General features: G+C 46.5%; 1 protein-coding gene across 1 annotated transcript in view; it reads right to left on the reverse strand.

The window, feature by feature from the left end:
- LOC130405679 (calsyntenin-2-like) overlaps nt 1–20,000 on the reverse strand; it is a 139,943-nt gene that overhangs the window by 34,827 nt on the left and 85,116 nt on the right. The window contains 3 exon segments of the mRNA XM_056610850.1: nt 10,984–11,105; nt 12,300–12,557; nt 14,589–14,774. Coding sequence (XP_056466825.1) covers nt 10,984–11,105; nt 12,300–12,557; nt 14,589–14,774 — 566 coding nt within the window.

The raw sequence follows: 20,000 nt of genomic DNA on the forward strand, positions 1-20,000 counted from the left end.
CACTGTTATCTCTTGGCAAATGAGTTGGCACCGCTCCTCGGCCGCTAGGCCAGGCTTACCGGAACTCTCCGAGGTCAAAGCGCCTCGTGGCCCTGGATTAGGCTTTCCAGTGGCCGGCGTTCCTCTACCCTTTGTACCATCAAATTGCATTTCACTTCGCTCCCGTTTGCGGTGGATCAGTACCTGTTCCGTTGACTTCTAAAGTGTCTTCCCTGCTTAGCTTCTTCCCCCAACACTATCAACCCCAACAACAACAACAACAACAACAGCAGCAGCACCACCGAGGGTTTGGGGACACCGGCAGCATAAATCATAGTGATGAGTAGTGACTGCAGGAATAAAGGAACACAAACAAACAGGCCACTTTGTAAACTTTGAGACGCTGCGTAACAGAACAACAACGGTCTGGGAAGGAGGTGAGGCCGGGTGAGGCGAGTAGGTGGATGTTCTCGGAGACATAGCGAAGACAAATGGGCAGGACCCGCGCAGAGAATGAGAGGGAGCAGAGATTGGTAGCGAGAGAGCTAGAGAGAGAGAGAGAGAGAGAGAGAGAGAGAGGGAGAGAGAGAGAGAGAGAGATTTGGAGGTAGGGTCAGCGACTTGCTAACAGCCAAGGTGAACGTGATGAATGGGGACCAGGATCCACATTTAAGTCAGTGTTTTTTCCTATTTTTTTCTATTTCCTCCCCCAACACCTCTTAGACGCAAATGAAGCGAGACCAAAGCACTTTCACCGGAATTAGACATTCAAACACACACACACAACTCAACTGCCCCCCTGCACAAAATATTTACACCCTAATGCACTGTCAAGTGGCATGGTAACAAAGCATAAAATAACATAACACACACTTTTTTAACGCAGAACCATAACACACACTTTTTTCTATGAAAATACACACACACACACACAAACACACACACACACACACACATACACACAGCCACACACATCCATCGCTTCGCTACCGTGTCATTTTAGTGGTCTCTCTAGTGGCCATTAGCCTATATCTAAGACTTACTGGTGGACTCCATAAAGGAGATGGGTTGTCACCAAGGGATGGGGCGACAGAAGCCACAAAGCAATACACCTAATGGAATGCCGTCGGCGGTTATCCATCTCTCCAGATAACTATCAATCTATCTACATCTACCTGGATAGATCCATCTATCCCTTCATTCATCCCTGCCTCTCTCCCTCTACCCACAATCCATCTCTCTCTTCCTCTCTCGGGCTGAAAGCCTTTCTGGTAAATGTAAGTCAGTCTGGCACTGTTTTTATGACCTTAGAAAACTCTGTTTTATTATTGAGTGCATACACCTTGCCAATTCTTTATTGACCTCACCTCTGTGGATTTATTGGTGTATATTTAGGTTTGTGTGTGTGCGGCGCGTGCATGTTCTATGTGGAGGATGATGGTTTACCGTTTGTGTGTATTTGTGTGGGTGGGTGGGTGAGTGGGTGCGTCTGTGTGTCTCCTGTGTGTCACGCTCCTATGTGGAGGAAGCTGGTCATTTTGTGTGTGTTGTGTGTGTGTGTGTGCATGCACATGTGCATGTGTGTGTGTGTGTGTGTGTGTGTGTGTGTGTGTGTGTGTGTGTGTGTGTGTGTGTGTGTGTGTGTGTGTGTGTGTATGTGTGTGTAAAATGCAAGGCTGTGCACGACCTAGAGTATACGAGTGAGTGAATGATGTGCATGTGTTTGTGGGTGGGTGGGTGTGCATGCGTCTTTGTGTCGGTGTGCACACTCCTATTTGGATAAAGTTGGTCACCTTATGTGTATAGTACATGGCTGGGTGTATTTGCATTTAGCCGTGTGCATGACCTAGAGTGTATGAGTGAAAATGTACATGTGTGTGTGGGTGTATTATGTGTTTCTCATTATTGATTAGAAGCCATCTATGAGGTGCGCTTGGCCTGGTGCCAGCAGCAGGAAGTATCATGTCCTTAGGCTTGGAGGTGGACAACAGGACGTCCCCTCCCGTCTATTGTGTCTGGCAAGACCGCCGTTCATCGATTTTGACACACAAACCTATGTGTCTCTCTCTCTCTCAAAGGCCTTTAACTCATGAACCCTAGATAAACTCTGGAGAATCAGGTCCGGAGATGATCCAGAGTTGCCCTTTAACACATGCAACACACGGAGATAAGCCGCATGAGACGTGTTCACACGTACCGGAGGTACTCCGTATACTCTTGGCAAGGGTGGAGCCTGGGTCGGGCGTGTAGCTGGCAAGACGTAACGCATAAAGTATGCAGTGGAAGTTGCAGTGTTTTGTTTACAACACATCGAGGATGGCGGGTGAGGCTACCATGTCCGTAATGCAGACTCTTTATGCGGTGACATCAAAGATGCATTTATTGAGACGTATCATCAATATCAACAGAAGGGTGAAAAGCAGAAGGAAGTTGGAAGGCAAAATACCGGCAAGAAGAGAAAAGAATGAAGCAGCTATACTCCAAGTTCCCGGTTTCGCGCCAGTCGCATGATAGAAACTTCATCAAAGCGGGAACAAACTTTGGGTAAACTCTTGGTAATCACTGAGTCAATTCTTTGTGAACTCCGGGTAAACTCTGGGTGAATTCAGAGTCAACTCTGGGGGGTTGGATTCGGACAATTGGGTTCACACATACAGATTCCTCCAAGTATATCCAGAGAATTTTGGTTTACAATGAATGTGTGAAAGGCCTCTCTCTCTCTCTCTCTCTCTCTCTCTCTCTCTCTCTCTCTCTCTCTCTCTCTCTCTCTCTCTTGCTCTCTCTCTCTCTCTCCCTAGCGTCTTATACCCCTCTAACCCATCCAACCTATCTTTCCACTATATTCTTTTTTCTCTCCATACTTTTGTCTTTTTTTGTTGTTGCTGCAGTAATGGATTTCCCCTCTGTCAATAAGGCTGCTATCTAGCTGAATACAAACAAGGCTATTTGCATTGCTTCTGATCAATAGCCAAATCCAGTGATGTCTCCGCTGCTCCGTAGAGACGCTAGGCCATATGTGTGTGTGTGTGTGTGTGTGTGTGTGTGTGTGTATGTATGTGTGTGTGTGTGTGTGTGTGTGTGTGTGTGTTTGTGTGCGTATATGTTTGTGTGCATTCCCAGATGTGTTTGTGTGTGTGTGTGTGTGTGTGTGTATGTAGTTGTCTGTGTGAATGAGTGTGTGTGATCTTTGTGCTTATGTGTGGCGGGGATTGGTGTTAAAGGCAGCCGTTGGGGATATTTTTCAGCCTCTTTCTCTTTGTTCATGAAAACGTGGCGTAGACAAACAAACAGGTGCTGAATGGAGTACAACGCCATCCTCTGGCTGTCAGAGTGTGGGTGTCCAGCCGGCTGTGCTCCATGCTGGGCTGAGCCCATAATCCAGGTAAACCTCCAGATGTATAGTGCTTGCTAGTTTGTCCCTGGATACACACACATGTACGCGCACAAACACGCAAACACACAAACTCTCTCTGGTGCACACAAATACAGGCCCCCTTGAAACATCCTCTCCCACCCACACACACATACACTCTCTTGCTATCTCTCTCCCCCTCTCCCTCTCTCTCTCTCTCATACACAAACACACACACACACACGGGTCACTAGACAGAAGCCCTAATAGCTTAAGAGGACATTAATAATGTAACAGAAGAGAAGGAGAGAGAGAGAGAGAGAGAGAGAGAGAGAGAGAGAGAGAGAGAAAAATTAAAGTCTTCAGGCTTTGAAGTTAAAAAAAAAATGTTGTGTCATTATGTGTGTGTGTATACTTGTTGGGTGCGGGTTTATGAGTGTGTGTGTGTGTGTGTGTATCCATATGTGTTGAGTGTACGTGAGAGAGAGAGAGAGAGAGAGAGAGAGAGAGAGAGAGAGAGAGAGAGAGAGAGAGAGAGAGAGAGAGAGAGAGAGAGAGAGTGCACTCAAATCCAAAATCTCAGGTGGACAGAGAATGTACAGAGCTAATGAAACAGGGATCTATGAGACAGTGCCTCAAAAAGAATGAACACCGTTGAGACCCATGTCTCAATTTCCGAAATGGGTATGTGTGTGTGTGTGTGTGTGTGTGTGTGTGTGTGTGTGTGTGTGTGTGTGTGTGTGTGTGTGTGTGTGTGTGTGTGTGTGTGTGTGTGTGTGTGTGTGTGTGTGTGTCTGTGTGTGTGTGTGTGTGTGTGTGTGTGTGTGTAGCACTACTTGGTGCAGTGGCACTCTATATTTAGAAGGATTCTTAGCAAAATCCATCTATCATTCAACACAACCCCTCCCATGAGGCGGGAAAATACTGTGTGCGTGTGCGCGTGCATGTGTGTGTGTGTGTGTGTGCATGTGACAGAGAGATATGGCGAAAGAAAGAGAGAGGGAGAGAAAGCAAGATAGAGAATGAGAGAGAGACACAGAGATGCATAGAGAGAGAGACGGTGAGAGACCTTGCAGTGCACCTGGTGCATCACTGGTGTCATGTGGGATGTCTGTGGACCGCATGGCCGATGCAGCCAACAGCTTTGTAGAGTCCCACAAAGTGGACCGGCAGTGCTGATTTGCATCACAACATCTGTCTCAACCGGAGGACAGCCAATGGAGAACGCAGAGGCCAGGATAGACAGTTCTGTTGCCTCATCTCCTGCTAATGAGCCATGCATTTCTTAGTGGATGGGAGCCTTTCGAACAATGGACGGATGGGAGGGAGCACATACACTGGACTATTTGTGTCCATGTTTGAACGTGAGGTTTCCTTCGCCTTAAACTCCAAGCAAAAAAATATATTTTTTTGAGGGTGGGGAGGTTAGCAACTATTATTTACACAAAACTCATTCCCTATTGCTCTCTGTTATACATAATGACATGAGTAGTCGTCCCAGCCAGCCACACAAGGATGTGGTGTCTTCAAATATACATAGCCTGGAGACACTCAAAGCCTCAGATTCTGCTAATGAGACGCTTGTTTTGTCAACAGGCAACAGCGTTTTGAAAGGCACTGTGTGAAAGACATACCGAAGAAGTAGGACATAAAATGCACTCCCTTTGAGAGATAATATACGTAATTACGTGTGCTATCATGTCACCATAATTCATCAAATCTTGTGTTATTCGCTCATTCACTTTTTGGTATCAATTGAACAATTAACAAAGGATTTGCTCAAACTTTGAGAAATTTGGTGTCTCTGGGTGGATCACAGTGATATGTGTTGTTTTTCTTTCACTCAGCTTTTTTTTGTTTTGACAAACATGTTCTGAACAACTGTCTACCAATATAACACTTGGAACAGTTGTGAAGGATTGGGCTTGAAACAGTGGCACTGAAGAAGCACTTCATTGTGTAGATCCAAGACGGATGCATGCTGGGTTTGTGCGGCATCAACTGCTCTCTCTCTCTACATGAAATGCGTTCACCTTCCCTTTCATTTATATTTTGAACAGTCTACAGAGCAGGTTTATAAACCTCGCCCTGAATGGTGTACCTGTATTTCGTAACATTGTATGTAACAAAAGCTTGACTCTGAAATTGAGACTAAAGAGGGCTGCATACCAGTAGAGAAGTGCTGCCCAACTTCAGTGAGGACAGCGAGGACAAGGCCTTCTCTGCAGTGTGGATAATGGGATCAGATAATAGGTGGCACTGGAGGGGACCTGCTTGATTTAAAGTGTTTTAGGTGGCTGGTGCCCACGGAAGGAAGTGGGGGGACCTTTAGTTGTTAAATATTCGATTGTTTTAGTGGTGAGAATTGAATAGTTATTTCAGCGAGAATTACATCATTATAGTGGTTGAGCATTTGATTGTTTCAGTGGTGAGAATAAATAAAAAAGAAAATCTTCACACTTCCTGCCTGTCTGGATGACTACTCTGAGACAAACTACGAGAGCTAGCCTCTCAGACCGAGCCCGCACCGGTGTGATTAAAATCAAATTACATCACTTGCTTGATGTAATATCTTGAAATAAATAATAATAACAGACGATACTCGCATATGATTAATGAGTCTCCATTTTACAGTTATCAGTTTTCTTTCACATGTAAGAACTCTCATCAACACTTTTCGAAGCAGACTTGTTACTCCAGATCTCCCATATCAGGAATCATCGACAGCTGATCAAGCAGCAGCTGACAGATGGGACAGCAGAAAAAAGAGGCTGAGAGTCCCTAGAGATTTTTATTTCTCTTTTTAAAACCGCTTGCACACCAACCCAGACCGTGTGCGGTACTTCTACCACCTCTGAAAACATGTAGGTGCAAAGACACTCCAGACATACAAACACAACGCAACACACACAGCGCTATGTGCCCTCCCCTAGGTGAACACACACACGGAGGGATGCACTGTTCTCTCTAAGACACAGTTGCATAGGTTTTTACTAAGCTAGTCGTGTAGGGCTCACTTGCTGTGACAGCAACATAGTTGACTTCTTTGCTACCAGAATCCTATTCCACCACGAGCAGCTGAAAGTCCTGTTTATCCTCAGTGGGGATTTGAGGGTCGAGTAGTGAGCATTACGCAGTGATAAGAGGGTTAGAGAGAACAGCAGTACTTTCTTGGAGTTTGGCGAGTTATCGAGTGATAAGGCAGCGATAAGGGTGAGCAACTCTTAACTCTGCTACGGAGAGGAATGCCTCAGAGGAGCAAATGAGATGGTGGATGGGGTTTGGGTTGAACAAGCGGCAGAGAGCCAGGGTCACAGCCGGGTCACACCCAGTTCCCTCCCGTATCCAGGCTTGTCCTCACCACGAGGGGAAGAACAGGTGAGAGAGCTCAGTATAGATAAGATAAGATGATACCTTTTCATAATTTTGGAAAATTAAGCACAGGACAGTTTTAGCAATTATATGGAAATGACATAAAACCTTTAACTTTTGAGTCATAGCAATGCTAACAGGACGTGTCAGAATCTGAAATTCCTTCTCATTACAGTACTGGAGTTCTATGGGTTGCGACGATAACATCATCAACTAATGTTAGTTTTAATCATAAATAAACGTTACCCTAAAGACAGACAATGGGAGTGTCATGAATGAATACAATGCATGTAAAACAAAAATCATTCATGTCGGCCCTTTAATGTAAGTAAAAAGGAAGTAAAGAAAGACTTTAAAAATAGATAAGTTCTTTGGTTTTTCGTAGCTGATGCAGTGTTTTAGATGGAGATGGTGATGGCGAAGAGACTATGGAAGAAGGAGCCTCTGAACTTCCAAGACATCCAATAGAAGGACGTTCAAATCCCATCTGAGATGTTGTGGAGGCATGTTGTGGTCCACCAAACCCTCAACCCCCTAGGGTCCTTGAGACCCCTCCCAACCACCAGAACCTCCTGACAGACTACAACCCAATTCTGTGGCGCAGACTGGGATATGGGGAGCCCAGGCAGGAAAATCTGCTGGACAGGACATTCAGACTGTCCCGACTAACCCTCAGTGACCATGGGAGAGTTGGCCAACCCCAAGATTTGGGCCAACAAGCGGCCGTGATCACAACTAGGAGATAGCCGTCAAAGCCCCTCTCTGTGAACGTGAGGAGATCACTGAACTCATGGACCTGATAGAGGAAGATGGGGATGAAGATGAGGCCAAACCTGTGGAGTAAACCAAAGAGAAGGTTATCCGCAGGATATTCTGAAATGGCTGAACAAGAAACCCATGGGACTTCATGAATCCTCCACCTCCTTCTCTTCATCAACCCAAGCCTCCTCCCTGATCCTCCAATTCATCCTCTTCATCAACCCCCATCTCCTCCTTGATCCTCCACCTCCTCCTCTTCATAAAGCCCCCACCTCTTCCTTGATCCTCCACCTCCTCCTCTTCATCAACCCCCATCTCCTCCTTGATCCTCCACCGCCTCCTCTTCACAAAGCCCCCACTTCTTGCTTGATCCTCCACCTCCTCCTCTTCAGGGATTCTCTACCTCCTCCTTTTCAGAGATCATCAACCTTCTCATCTTCAGGGATGCTCCACCTCCTCCTCTTCATCAACCCTCCACCTCCTCCTCGTTCCTCCAGCCCCCAATGAGATTATTTTTGGATGGATTGTGATAGAAGTGCCCTTCTGTTACTACCTTACTTATTGGACAGAGCAAAGGTCAGACCTGTTTGGCCGCTATATATGCATCCAATCCGCTGAAGAATCACAGAACTCATTTTCCGAATGGCTCTTGGTAGTCCTATACTTGTATACTGTTTTAGAAACACACAGAAAGACAGACAGACACACATGCTCAAACACACATGCACTCATTCTCTCACTCAATCAAAATAACAGACAAACACACCCACACACACACACACCCACACACACACCCACACACACCACACACAAACACAAACCCACACACAACCACACACCAGCACACACACGGCCATGAAGTAGCAGAACCAGATCACAAATAATTGACATTGACACTCGCTTCACTTGCTTCCACAAAGGCCTCTGCCTACCTCTGATTGTGTTGTCATACACCCCTGATCTCTGCCAGCCGCGGAGGAAGTCAGATTGTCAACTGCCTTTGCTGGGGAAAACAACTCAACTTTCCTGTAAGAGATTCTTTACCCAAGGTGACAATTTCACTTCAGTTTACACCCCCGATGGAAACATGAATGGAATCTCTATTATCCCAGGTAGCGTTCGAGTTCAGGCCCATTTTTTTTGTTGCTGCTTGGATTGCTGGATTTAAAAAATAAATCATTTATAAAGCTTTACCAGAGGTCTGCCTGTAATTCCAGACGGTGGATGAAATCCTTTTTTTATGCATTTTTCCCCAGCTTCCCTTTAGATATGTGTTCACACAAGTAAACAAAAATATTCTAGGGATTCGCGGTAAACAAGGAAGCAGGTGCTCTGTAAATATTATATGGCGCGATAACAGACGCGCTTAACCTCACAGGGCAGAAAATACACCGCCATCTTCCTCGCATCAGACTCACAAGTCACATATCTTTATATTGCCGTTCCGCTGTTGCCATGGAGCTGTTTAACATGAGGAATACAGGAGGCCAGTCTTCTCTTGGTCGCGATCCTTTGAGTAACTCACTGCAGGAGGTGGGTTGCTTTTGTTCGCTAAGCTTCAAAACGCACAACGACTATTTCCAAGCACACTGACTTGTCAGATTTCTTTTGTGCCAGCTCACTAAAAAAAGAACATCCTTTCAGCGTCAACACACACTCCCGCGTGAAGAGATTTTTCTCGGTAAATCTTACACTTTTATGAATATAAAAAAAGATAGGATGCAGCATAATTAAGAACTGTTTTCTCTTTCAACAATAAACAGGCACGCACGCACGCACACACACACACACACACACACACACACACACACACACACACACACACACACACACACACACACACACACACACACACACACACACACACACACACACACACACACACACACACACACACACACACACACACACACAAAAAGCCTGCTTCAATATACCAGACTTAATTCACTTAGGTTTTAAATAACGTCAGAGGAGCCTCTAGCAGGCAGCCGTTTATCTGACCTTGGCCGAAAGCCTTATCCCTGCCAGCAGTGGAAGGCCACAGCTAGCATGATCCTTGTCCCCCCATTGTGGAGTGGCTCCTTGTGCCCCTACTGGTTCGTTCACTGGAGTTAATTGCACTGGTTTGATAACACAAACACGCTGAGGGGAGCAGAGTGGAAAACGCTGGGAAGGCAGAACAATTACATTAGTAAGGGAGGGAGAGAGAGAGAGAGAGAGAGAGAGAGATATTCTTGGGGATATCTTAGGGATACAAATAATTATTCCGAAAGATAGACAGCGGGAGCGATAGGAAAACAGAGGGGCAGAATCTAAGAACTAATAGTGGAGCATATTTTCTCTAAATTGGATTTTAGGAAAGTCTGATCCCATTATTGCATTATCGAAGATTGGGATTTTATTTCAAATTAACAATGGAGGGCACAATGATAGTAAAAACAGTATCCCATGAAGCGAGAGAGCAGAGTGAGTAAAACAAACTGTGGAACTCTCGAAAAGACAGAGAGAAACACAAGCAGAGCCGGTTAACCAGTGCTGCCTACCGTCTCCAGGGAGACACCCCCACAACTCCTTGAAGCACTGTAGAAGGAAATAAGGAAAAAGTAGGAAAGAAAGAAAGGAAGAAGGAGATGAAACTGTGACTCATATGTGCAATCAGGAGTTCGGAGGGAGGACCCCTTGTGTTCTCCTCCAATCGAGTTCAGTGATCTGGAGGATCAAATTAGCCATGGGTACCAGCCCTGCACCCACGGGCTCAGCTGCATACCACTATCCACCAATCAGAAGCCCCCGCCAGTGGAGTGTGGCTTGTGAGACTCGAGAGCGACCTGTCTGACCCCGAAGACAGATTTCTCTGTCTGAAGACTCCAGGCGACCCACGCAGACATACACACGCACGCACATACACACACAGCCTGGAAGACACGCACATACATCCACACATTCCGACTCACGCACGCACGACTCACACACACACATACACCCAAACATTCTGACACATGTACACACACACTCACACACACACACAGACAAGCACACACACACACACACACACACACACACACGGCTGCTGAGACATAAAAATATGCTCAAGGTGAGGAGTGCTACCAAGCAGAGGTAAAGCATCTGAAAGCTTCCCATTTTCAATTCAAACACCTGCGACTTATGAACACAATACAGAGCTCCGCTCTCCGTACCGCATCAGTACAGCCAGGAGCATATGTTGAGCAGGTCGTTTCACAAAGCACCATAGAGATACATGTTATGACAAACAGACCCTGCCTCACTGACGACTCACACGTTCAACAAAGTGACAGCTAGTGACTCACTCTCAGTGGACAGTATTGCCAGACACGCCTCTGATTGCGATGTAGCCATTATAACGTGTATGTCGGTGATGCGATCAACCGCACAAGCGAGCGTTCACTCAAAGTCGCTGCCTCTCTCTCAGGACAGACACTTGTGTGTTGATCGGGGAGGCCGTCCACACGGCCCCACACCTCCGCCACGCCTCCTCCAACCTGTTCCAGCTTCCAGTGGTACTCGGCCGGCCTGAAGGTGTCCACCTGGGTGAAGTCTCGGCGCAGCAGGAACACAAGTCGGCAGTTGTGGACGTACAGGGAGTAGTGGTGGCGGTTCATCTCTGTGGAGAGACACCCGGACATCCTCAGTTCAGGGACCACACTTTCAGTTGAAGTTAGTGATTATGGTTGCTAATTAAGTACCCATCCTCTCGAGAACCGTTTAATAATTCTAATTAACTATTGAAACGTGGTGGTGCAACATGGCCGCCAACATGGCAGAGGACCCACTCCCTATGTAGATATAAAGGGCTCATTCTAACGTAACAGATACATAACCATTCTAATTTTCAAGGGATTATAGACTAATTCAACCGTACTTATGAATATTTCACTCCATTTCTGCCAAGTCCATTCCGGCAGAGGCCACTTCATATGACACATGGCACCTATAAGATAGCTGTAGGAGTTAAGGCATCTCTGCGTTTGACTTAGATGTGCCGATAGGGAGCAGACTGTTGTTATCTGGAATCAAACCTTCCCCCCTACACCCCTAGGCGACTCCCCGGGGTGAGTATGACTACCTCCTCCCCTTATACAGCTGGAGATGGATGGCCCAGCGGTTGGTACATTATTTTCCCCTATACCAGCTGGATCCTGCTCATGTTTGAGTTTCCGGTCAGGTTTAAAGATTTAATGCTTTTATAATGGTGTATTACTCTTATTCAATTTAATGAGAGTCCTCCCAATACCCCAACGCGATCAGGAAGATCAGGCAGACAGTTTTAATAATGAATAATGCAGCCTTTTAACAGGCCTATTTAATATTTAAACAAGGCCTGAAGATCATAAAATCGGCAACCTACTACTATTCAGGGGTTGGTGATTTAATAAACATCAATGGACCACAAACAGTGATCCCTCAGCCTATAGAGCGCAGCCTATAGAGTGCTTTCTCTTCTTCCTTGATTTGATCAAACCTTTGCACAATGTACAGACCGGCATGGTCGTTCAGTGATAATATAAAGTTATTATGACATGAGAGAACTGTACACGGTGGTGCTGGAAAGGGAGCTTGTTGGCCCGTGGCATTGTTACATTCATTGGGGAGAGACGGTTTGTGACAATAAAATACTAAGTAGGCCTCATTCTTAAGGCTATAAGGCTATTGAATTAAGAGGAAGAATCCCCCCCCCCTTGCCCCCCCTTGGACATTTGGACAGGTTGGGTTTGGAGCGCAGCCTCCCAGCACTACAGTGGGATTACACTGGTCTGGGTCACAGTGTGGTGGGACACCGGGGGTCCCAGGCTCTCACCGGTCTTGTCCGAGTTGCAGAGCAGCGTCTCCTTCTCGGCCCTCAGGCCGGGGCTGGGCCCGTGCTTCATCCAGGTGGCGATGGTGAACTGGTCCGTGAGGTTCTGGGGGACCAGCCAGTCGGGGACCTTGGCCGCCTGGCGCCCGTCGAAGCGGAAGATCAGGTCGCTGTCGCGTCCGCTGTCCGTCACCAGGGAGGCCGTCCAGTTGGTGGTCGCCCCCGGCGCCGGAAGCAGGTCGGTGCTCCCCGACGACGCCCCTTCGTAGTCGCCATGGGAACGTACCAAACCAAAAGAAGAAAAGAGAAAGAGACAAAACAAGAAACCAAGGCGTGTCAACAGCACATACGGCCCGGGCCCTAATCCTGGCAGTGATTGCTCATGAGTGAGGCAGATGGCTTCGGCCCTAATATGCAATCAATGGTGCGGAGACTGATGGGGGATGTGCATATCGATCGGTGACAAGATGAAACTTTCAGCAGAGGTGAGGGGAGGGAGAGGGGGAAAGGGGGGAGGGGGGGGGGGGGTTGGGTGACTCATCTTTCACTGAGACAAGACAACACCCGAGCGTAGCAGATGGAAAAGACAGTTCTGGAAAAGACAGCGCACCCTCCTCATCCATCACAGCCTTTGTAACTAACTAACTGCTCGGCTTTGTCTGAGATGTTCTCCTTTAAAGAAACCCTTTTTTGTTTTGTGTGTTTCTCGTGAACCTATCTTCTTCCTTTCCTGTGGGGCCTGTTTAACAAGCCTGGGCTAATCTGTCTTTGGCCTGGTGGCAGAGCTGAATAAATATGCTTTTGCACATTTAGAAATCATGCAGAACGGCTTACAAGCGGGCCGTGAATCAAAACCGTACTGGGGCTATGCTGCACGTCAAAGAAAAGCGTGCGCACACACATTCATACAGACACACACACGCAGACAAAAAACCTCTCCGTCTGGTTTGTTCAGACAAACTCCTGGAACGAGCAGATGTTAATTTCTGCTAATAACCAGTAATGAGCATGTTCATTTATTCCCCACCATCACCACAACCACTCCACCCCTAGCCAGTCAAACCGTCTGGCAGAGCGTGTCGATGCTTCAGCCTCCTTTAATGAGATTCCATGAACAAACAACCACGCATTGACTTCCTATATACATTAACCTATCCTTCGCCCAAGGCTACAGCATTCTCCCCCCCCCCGACGTCTTTGTAAATGATCTACAATTGATTTTGCCCCCCCCCCCCCCAAACAATTACAATGGATTCTTTTGGCGATCAGATAGCGATTATGGCGGTCTTGGAATGGGCTCTTTAGTGGTCAACCATGCATTGCTAGGGTAGGGCAGGGAGGGCAGGTGGGGGCACGGGGTGGGGGGGTCCTCTCTGCATCACCATTAGCTCCCCCGGAGCCCTGGACGACCGTTAGTCGATGAAGCCAAGCCCCCTGGCAGGGGGAGTCCAGGAGAGCGGGGAGGAGAGTGTGTGCGTGTGTGTTTGGGTGTGATGGTGCAGGGGGGGGGGGGGGGTGCTCTGGGAACCGTAGCATTAGCTTAGTGGCTCATCAGTCACCGGTAGGGAGTGCAACAGAGAGGGAGTGAAACACACAGACAGAGACAGAGACAGAGAGAGAGAGAGAGAGAGAGAGAGAGAGAGAGAGAGAGAGAGAGAGAGAGAGAGAGAGAGAGAGAGAGAGAGAGAGAGAGAGAGAGAGAGAGGCATGGCACTTGCTCTTGGTCACATCATTAGCTCCACAGCTTGAAGTACCCATTGGCCACCAGCACCTACAGTTAGCATTAGGCTATGGCTGGCCTTTGGAGTGTGCATGCTTGGGTGCTTTAGATGTTTGGGGGAGGCGAGCCCAAACATCTACAAACACTGCAGCCACTGCAGGGTTCTATCGCCTCTTCCACCAGCAGACTCCACTTCTCATTCAGCGTGCTCGCCTTCCGCGGCGCCGACTTAGCAGGACACAGCCTTTGATGGGCGGATTTCACTGTGTACTTAAGATATCCCGCCAGTTTGGCCGCCGCGGGTCCACAGACTTCCATCATTTGATGCGCCGCGACACGTCCACAATGCGGACTCCGATTGAGACTGCTTATTACGGCCGGTCACACCACCACCAGCTGCATCATGGTCGGGGGCCGCGGTGTGACCGCGGGAAGAGGCAGATAAAAGGAGAACGCGTGTCGTGATGTGGAAAATGGACTGTGGTGACCCTTCTCAGGAGGAGGGGAGGGGGCGGTGGGGAGGGAGGAGGGGGGGGCAGGAAGGTGAAGTGAAGGGGAAAGGGGGGGCTCACCACAGAGCTTCTGCAGGGATTTCTCGGAGTAGGTCTCGCGGTCGCACCCCTTCCCGATGTGGCTCGTCTGGAGCTCCACGGTGGTCCTCACCGACGACAGCGGACCCCCGCACGTCTCCAGGTGCATCTTGGGAAAGAGCTGCTTGCTGCCCGTGCCGGGCTCGTAGTCCACCCTCTTGTTCCACCCTGAGAGGGAGAGAGGACAAGAGCGGTCATTATTGCAAAAGGTATAATTGAACTTGACCACAATGTAATTGGAAAGATATTGACATCAGAATCCATATAAACACCAACAACACACCTTTTTATCCAATGAATAAAATACCTTTACAACACCATAAGTAAACCTCATTTTACTTCAGGTCTATCCTTTCTTTTGCTTGTTTTCATTGACATAGCCATGGTAACACAAAGGGTATCTTCTGATTGTTCGGTTTTTGTAGCGTAGTTTTGTGGCACACAAAGATGGGCCGCCTACAATAGCAGCACTCATTATGCTATCTTTGTCCGCATTATTCCATGGCCTCCATCCGATAGTAATTTGATGGAAGATGTTACTGTGTATGTGTTTTCATTCCCTGCAGTTTGTGTCCCCTTGTGGTCCTGTGGGGTATACTATGAACCTTGCTGAACATACCCAGGCTTTCTTGGGAAAGCCTGGGTCGACAGAGACGCAACTCGCGCTCAGAGTTAAATGGTACTATGGAGGGAACACCCACAAATGGTGACGCCATTGTCAGAGGAGGGGTTAGGAAGCTGCGCACGGCAATCTAACCCGATAGACTGAAAACCTGCTCTCGACCAGCTTTGGTTGAGAGCATAAGTCACCATGGTGATACAGCGATGCTAAAAGAGATAGACTTTTGTGTCCCAGCTAACCCAGGCTTTGAGCGCAACATACCTCACTAACCCACTAATCGAGGTACGTAGTATAGGCCCCTGGTTTGATGTTGCTGTCGTCTCCCACGATATGCAGCTCCGGCACATGAGCACACAATCAGTTTAAATGCAAACACACTGCAGGATGAGTAGTACCGACTATGCCCCTAATTGGCACTACATACGTCTGTTGGGGTGTGCGTGTATGCATGCATTGTTCAGTGAGGCGCACACATGATGACCTCAGGTTCAACTGATATAACTAATAGCCTGGGCTTGTACCTTGCGAGGGGATGCTTGTTAAAGAAGCCTCACCTGGCCTGAGTCAGACTGATTAGACACACCGGTTAAACCAGCCGTCTTCAGACTGGGAACTCCTACAAGGCAACATGGAGCACCAGGTCAAACATCCTTTTTTTTTTACCAACAATTACAATAAACCCGCTTTCCTCACCACCCTACATCCCTTGTATGGAGGAGCCCAGTAAAAGCCACCTAGGTGGCTTGTAATAACCCACATTGTCACATTGCATGAGCATTGGGATGTAAGTCATTCTGATAGTAATACAATTATTTTGGTCATTGTTTATCAAATCGCGCGCGCACACACACAAACACACACACACACACACACACAAACACACACACACACACACACACACACACACACACACACACACACACACACACACACACACACACACACACACACACACACACACACACACACACACACACACACACACACACACACACACACACACACACACACACAGATGAAGCCCAATCTGATCATCCTATAGTGGAATCCCATGGTCTCTCGTGGGATTTTGGTTCAATGTCAACGTTATTTATTTTGCTGATGTCGGCATACAATTTGTACACTGCCAATTTTCCCAAATGTTTATGCTTCACTTGTTGTGTCTTCCATTAACCTGCTTGTGTGTGTGTGTGTGTGTGTGTGTGTGTGTGTGTGTGTGTGTGTGTGTGTGTGTGTGTGTGTGTGTGTGTGTGTGTGTGTGTGTGTGTGTGTGTGTGTGTATGTGTGTGTGTGTGTGTGTGTGTGTGTGTGTGTGTGTGTGTGTGTGTGTGTGTGTGTGTGTGTGTACCGCATTACCTGCTTTCGAACTGAAGGCACACTGTCTTCACAAGATGGAAAACAGTGCGTTGTGTTCAGCGGCCTGTTAAATCTGCCATGTTCACTTCTGCACACATACATCCTGCTCCAGCAATCACACACGCACAGACACACGCACGTACATACACACACAAACACACAGACACACACAAGCACACACGCACACACACACACGCATGCCCCAAAACACAAAAACACACACTGACACAAACAGGCACACACACAAACACACACACACACACACACACACACACACACACAGACACACTTATACAGATACAAACACACACAAACACACACGCACACACACACACACACACACACACACACACACACACACACACACACACACACACACACACACACACACACACACACACACACACACACACACACACACACACACACACACTGACACACACACACAATCACATATATTCTGCTCCTTAACACACTTACATGCATGACCTTCATCATGTGTCATTCACAGCCCTCTACAGAACTGCAAATAAAGATCCAAGGCAACTACGCAGCGTGATGTAGAGAGACCCCTGCAGTTCTCCATGACCTGCCACCAAAGCCCTTACCACCATCAGCATTCTCTCTTTACTGATTGGGCCATGAACATTCAGCCCTTCAACGCATTGTACGGGAGACGTGGTAATCAGCCAACTAATCCGCACTGAACGGTAATTGGTTCCCAGAAGAAACCTAGCATACTCGTGGCCCTCGCAGCAAAGATAGCTGTCTAGCTGTCTCCTTTTTATAGAGAATCTACCACACAGCCACGACTTTCAAATTATCTACAGCCTGATGAGTTCCTGGCAAGCTCTGTCCGTCTATCTCTCTCTGTCTGTCTCTGTGTCCCTCTCTCTCTGATCCTGGCTGATTGAGCCAACGTATGGGAACAAAGCTGCAATGTATTCCAGGTTTATTCTGGTTCTTAAAAGAGAAGGGCACTTTGTTTAATAGCACAAACCTCTCTATCATTCTTTGTTCAGCGTGAGCCGAGTTACTGGAAACTGCAATGCTTGGTGGAATGGAATGATTATATGAACTGTTAATATATTTTACGCTGGAACCTACATTCCAATGGGTTGTTGTAGGGTTTTGTGCTTTGTAAAACATTAAATGTTTTGAATTGCACTTTTACTGTTTTTGCAAATTCCCCCAGATTTGGGCAGATAGAGCAATATTATGTTGTTCATGTCACTTTTTCTGTTCTTCTCTCTGGAACAAATAGTCAGCAGCACATTACAGATTCCTTTCTGTTTGGTGATTGGGCCAGACACTCTCTCTCTCACACTTTATCTTCCTCACTCTCTCTCTGTGTTTCTCATTGATTGATTGATATATTGATTGATTATATTTATTTAAGACATATCGACATATCAAAAAATACAAACAAAAAATAAAAAAGCATTACATTATATTGAATTGATATGACTGAAAAGGAGTAGGAGGAAGTATACAACTTATCTACTCCTACCCCTTTTCCTCAGTCAATAATTAATATTCATTAAATGAACTTCCTGTGTTCCTTGTGTTATAATGTCTCTACATAGACAATCTATCTATATTCAATTTGCCTATACACTCATCGTCCAGATTGCATCCTCTTCAGGACTTCCATGAAACAACCTGATTTCGAGAGGACTTAGTAGGTCAGCCGGGCAGGTAGCCCTCTACAGACGTACACTGTCAAACTTTCCACTGTAAAATTACAGCAAAGTATTGGCAGCAGTTTTGCCAGTAAGGTACTGCTTATTTAATATATTACTGTCATACAAATACAGTAGATTACTGTAAAACGTTACTGTACTTTACTTTACTGTAATACTTTGTATGTATATCTGGAGTTTGTGACAAAAATAATTTCCCTCTGGGATTATTAAAGTATTTATCTTTCTATCTATCTATCTAAGTATTTAACTGTCAATTTACATCAAAGTCTTACCGTGTAAATAACACAGAGAGAAAGAAGAGACAAATTATATTGAATCATTGACAACCCTCCCCTTTCTACTCACATCTTTTGACTCCATATCAGAAAGCATCACTTTTTTGCGTAAACATCTGCGGATAAAATACGATAAAGATATATCCTAATGTCATCCTAAAAGTGCCCAGAGGGAAGTGGCGGTTGGATGTTGATAGTCAGGGAGGGCAAGCTGGAAGGAGCAAAGTGAGCAGCTCCGTAGCCGTCAGGGGCCAGGGAGGTGGGTGGTAATGGATTCAGGTAGGCAGCTCTCTGAAAGGTATGAAATGATCAGGGGGGAATGGAGGGCGCTGAGAGTGATGGTTAAGGGCAGAAGCCGCTAACTAATTGAGTTCCATGGCGTCGGGAGGCTACAGCAGGGGCCAGTTAGTGCGAACAGCGGGCCAGTTTGACTTCACCCCCACCTTTTTTAAAATCGTTTTCTATGTGCTTTATGTGCTCTCAACATGCTTAAATGTTTTATATTTGTGGCAAAGTGGTCCGTAACGTGCTCGGACCGTATTATTGCTCATTCATGGGAACACCTTGGAATCGGGCAAATGCCGGGGGCGCTGGCGACCTGGCTGGCACGCTGAGCGGTGAATGTCAAGAGGATAAAAAGAGGTTTGAGAGTGGCGCCCCATCCCCACATCACAAGCCAAACAAAGCGCAATGGGAGGAAAATAATGACACTTTTTTAATAACCATTCTTATAATGGCTGTATGGATGTGTGGTGGAATAGACATCAGAGCACTTGGATTGGTTTAATTGGTGCAATTTCTTTTTGGTGGTAGAAAACAGCGTTTTTCTTTGTTTTCCACCACCGTACATCCAGGAAGCCCTTAACGACCATGATGTAACGTTAGTATTTTCTCAGTTTTCCTGAACTAACAAAATAACCAGCTTTTCTTTCCAAAGATAACAAAAAAATTATGTTTATTTTCCTGTGTTATCAAAAAAACGTATCATGATAAAATAATTAAAAACATTTACCATAAATATAAGTAGACGTGTTTCACATCGTTGTCTGAATCACGAGAACAAAAGGTACCTTGTGCTCTGGGATTACCTTAGTATTATTCACATTATGACATAAACTAGCATTATTTATTGGCACCTCTGTACAAATGAATGTAATTTGTGATGAAACAAAAAGCCTGTAATCACTTTAATTATGTTGGACGCAGATGTAACGGGGGGGCAACACTGCACATAACGGACAAACTCGCGGCCCGACACCCACGCACACATGCAGCACACAGTGTGAAGAAAAAAAGTTTTTATTAGCTCCCACTATGAGGGAGCTAATAACGGTTGTTTATAGCTTGCTTCGGTCCCAGTGTATTTTGATAACGGCTCTCCACATTTCTCTCCGCAACGCTGTGATCCCTTAAAGATAAAACCCTGGGATTGAAT

This window comes from Gadus chalcogrammus, chromosome 16, assembly GCF_026213295.1.
Source record: "Gadus chalcogrammus isolate NIFS_2021 chromosome 16, NIFS_Gcha_1.0, whole genome shotgun sequence".
In the NCBI taxonomy this organism is placed as follows: domain Eukaryota; kingdom Metazoa; phylum Chordata; class Actinopteri; order Gadiformes; family Gadidae; genus Gadus; species Gadus chalcogrammus.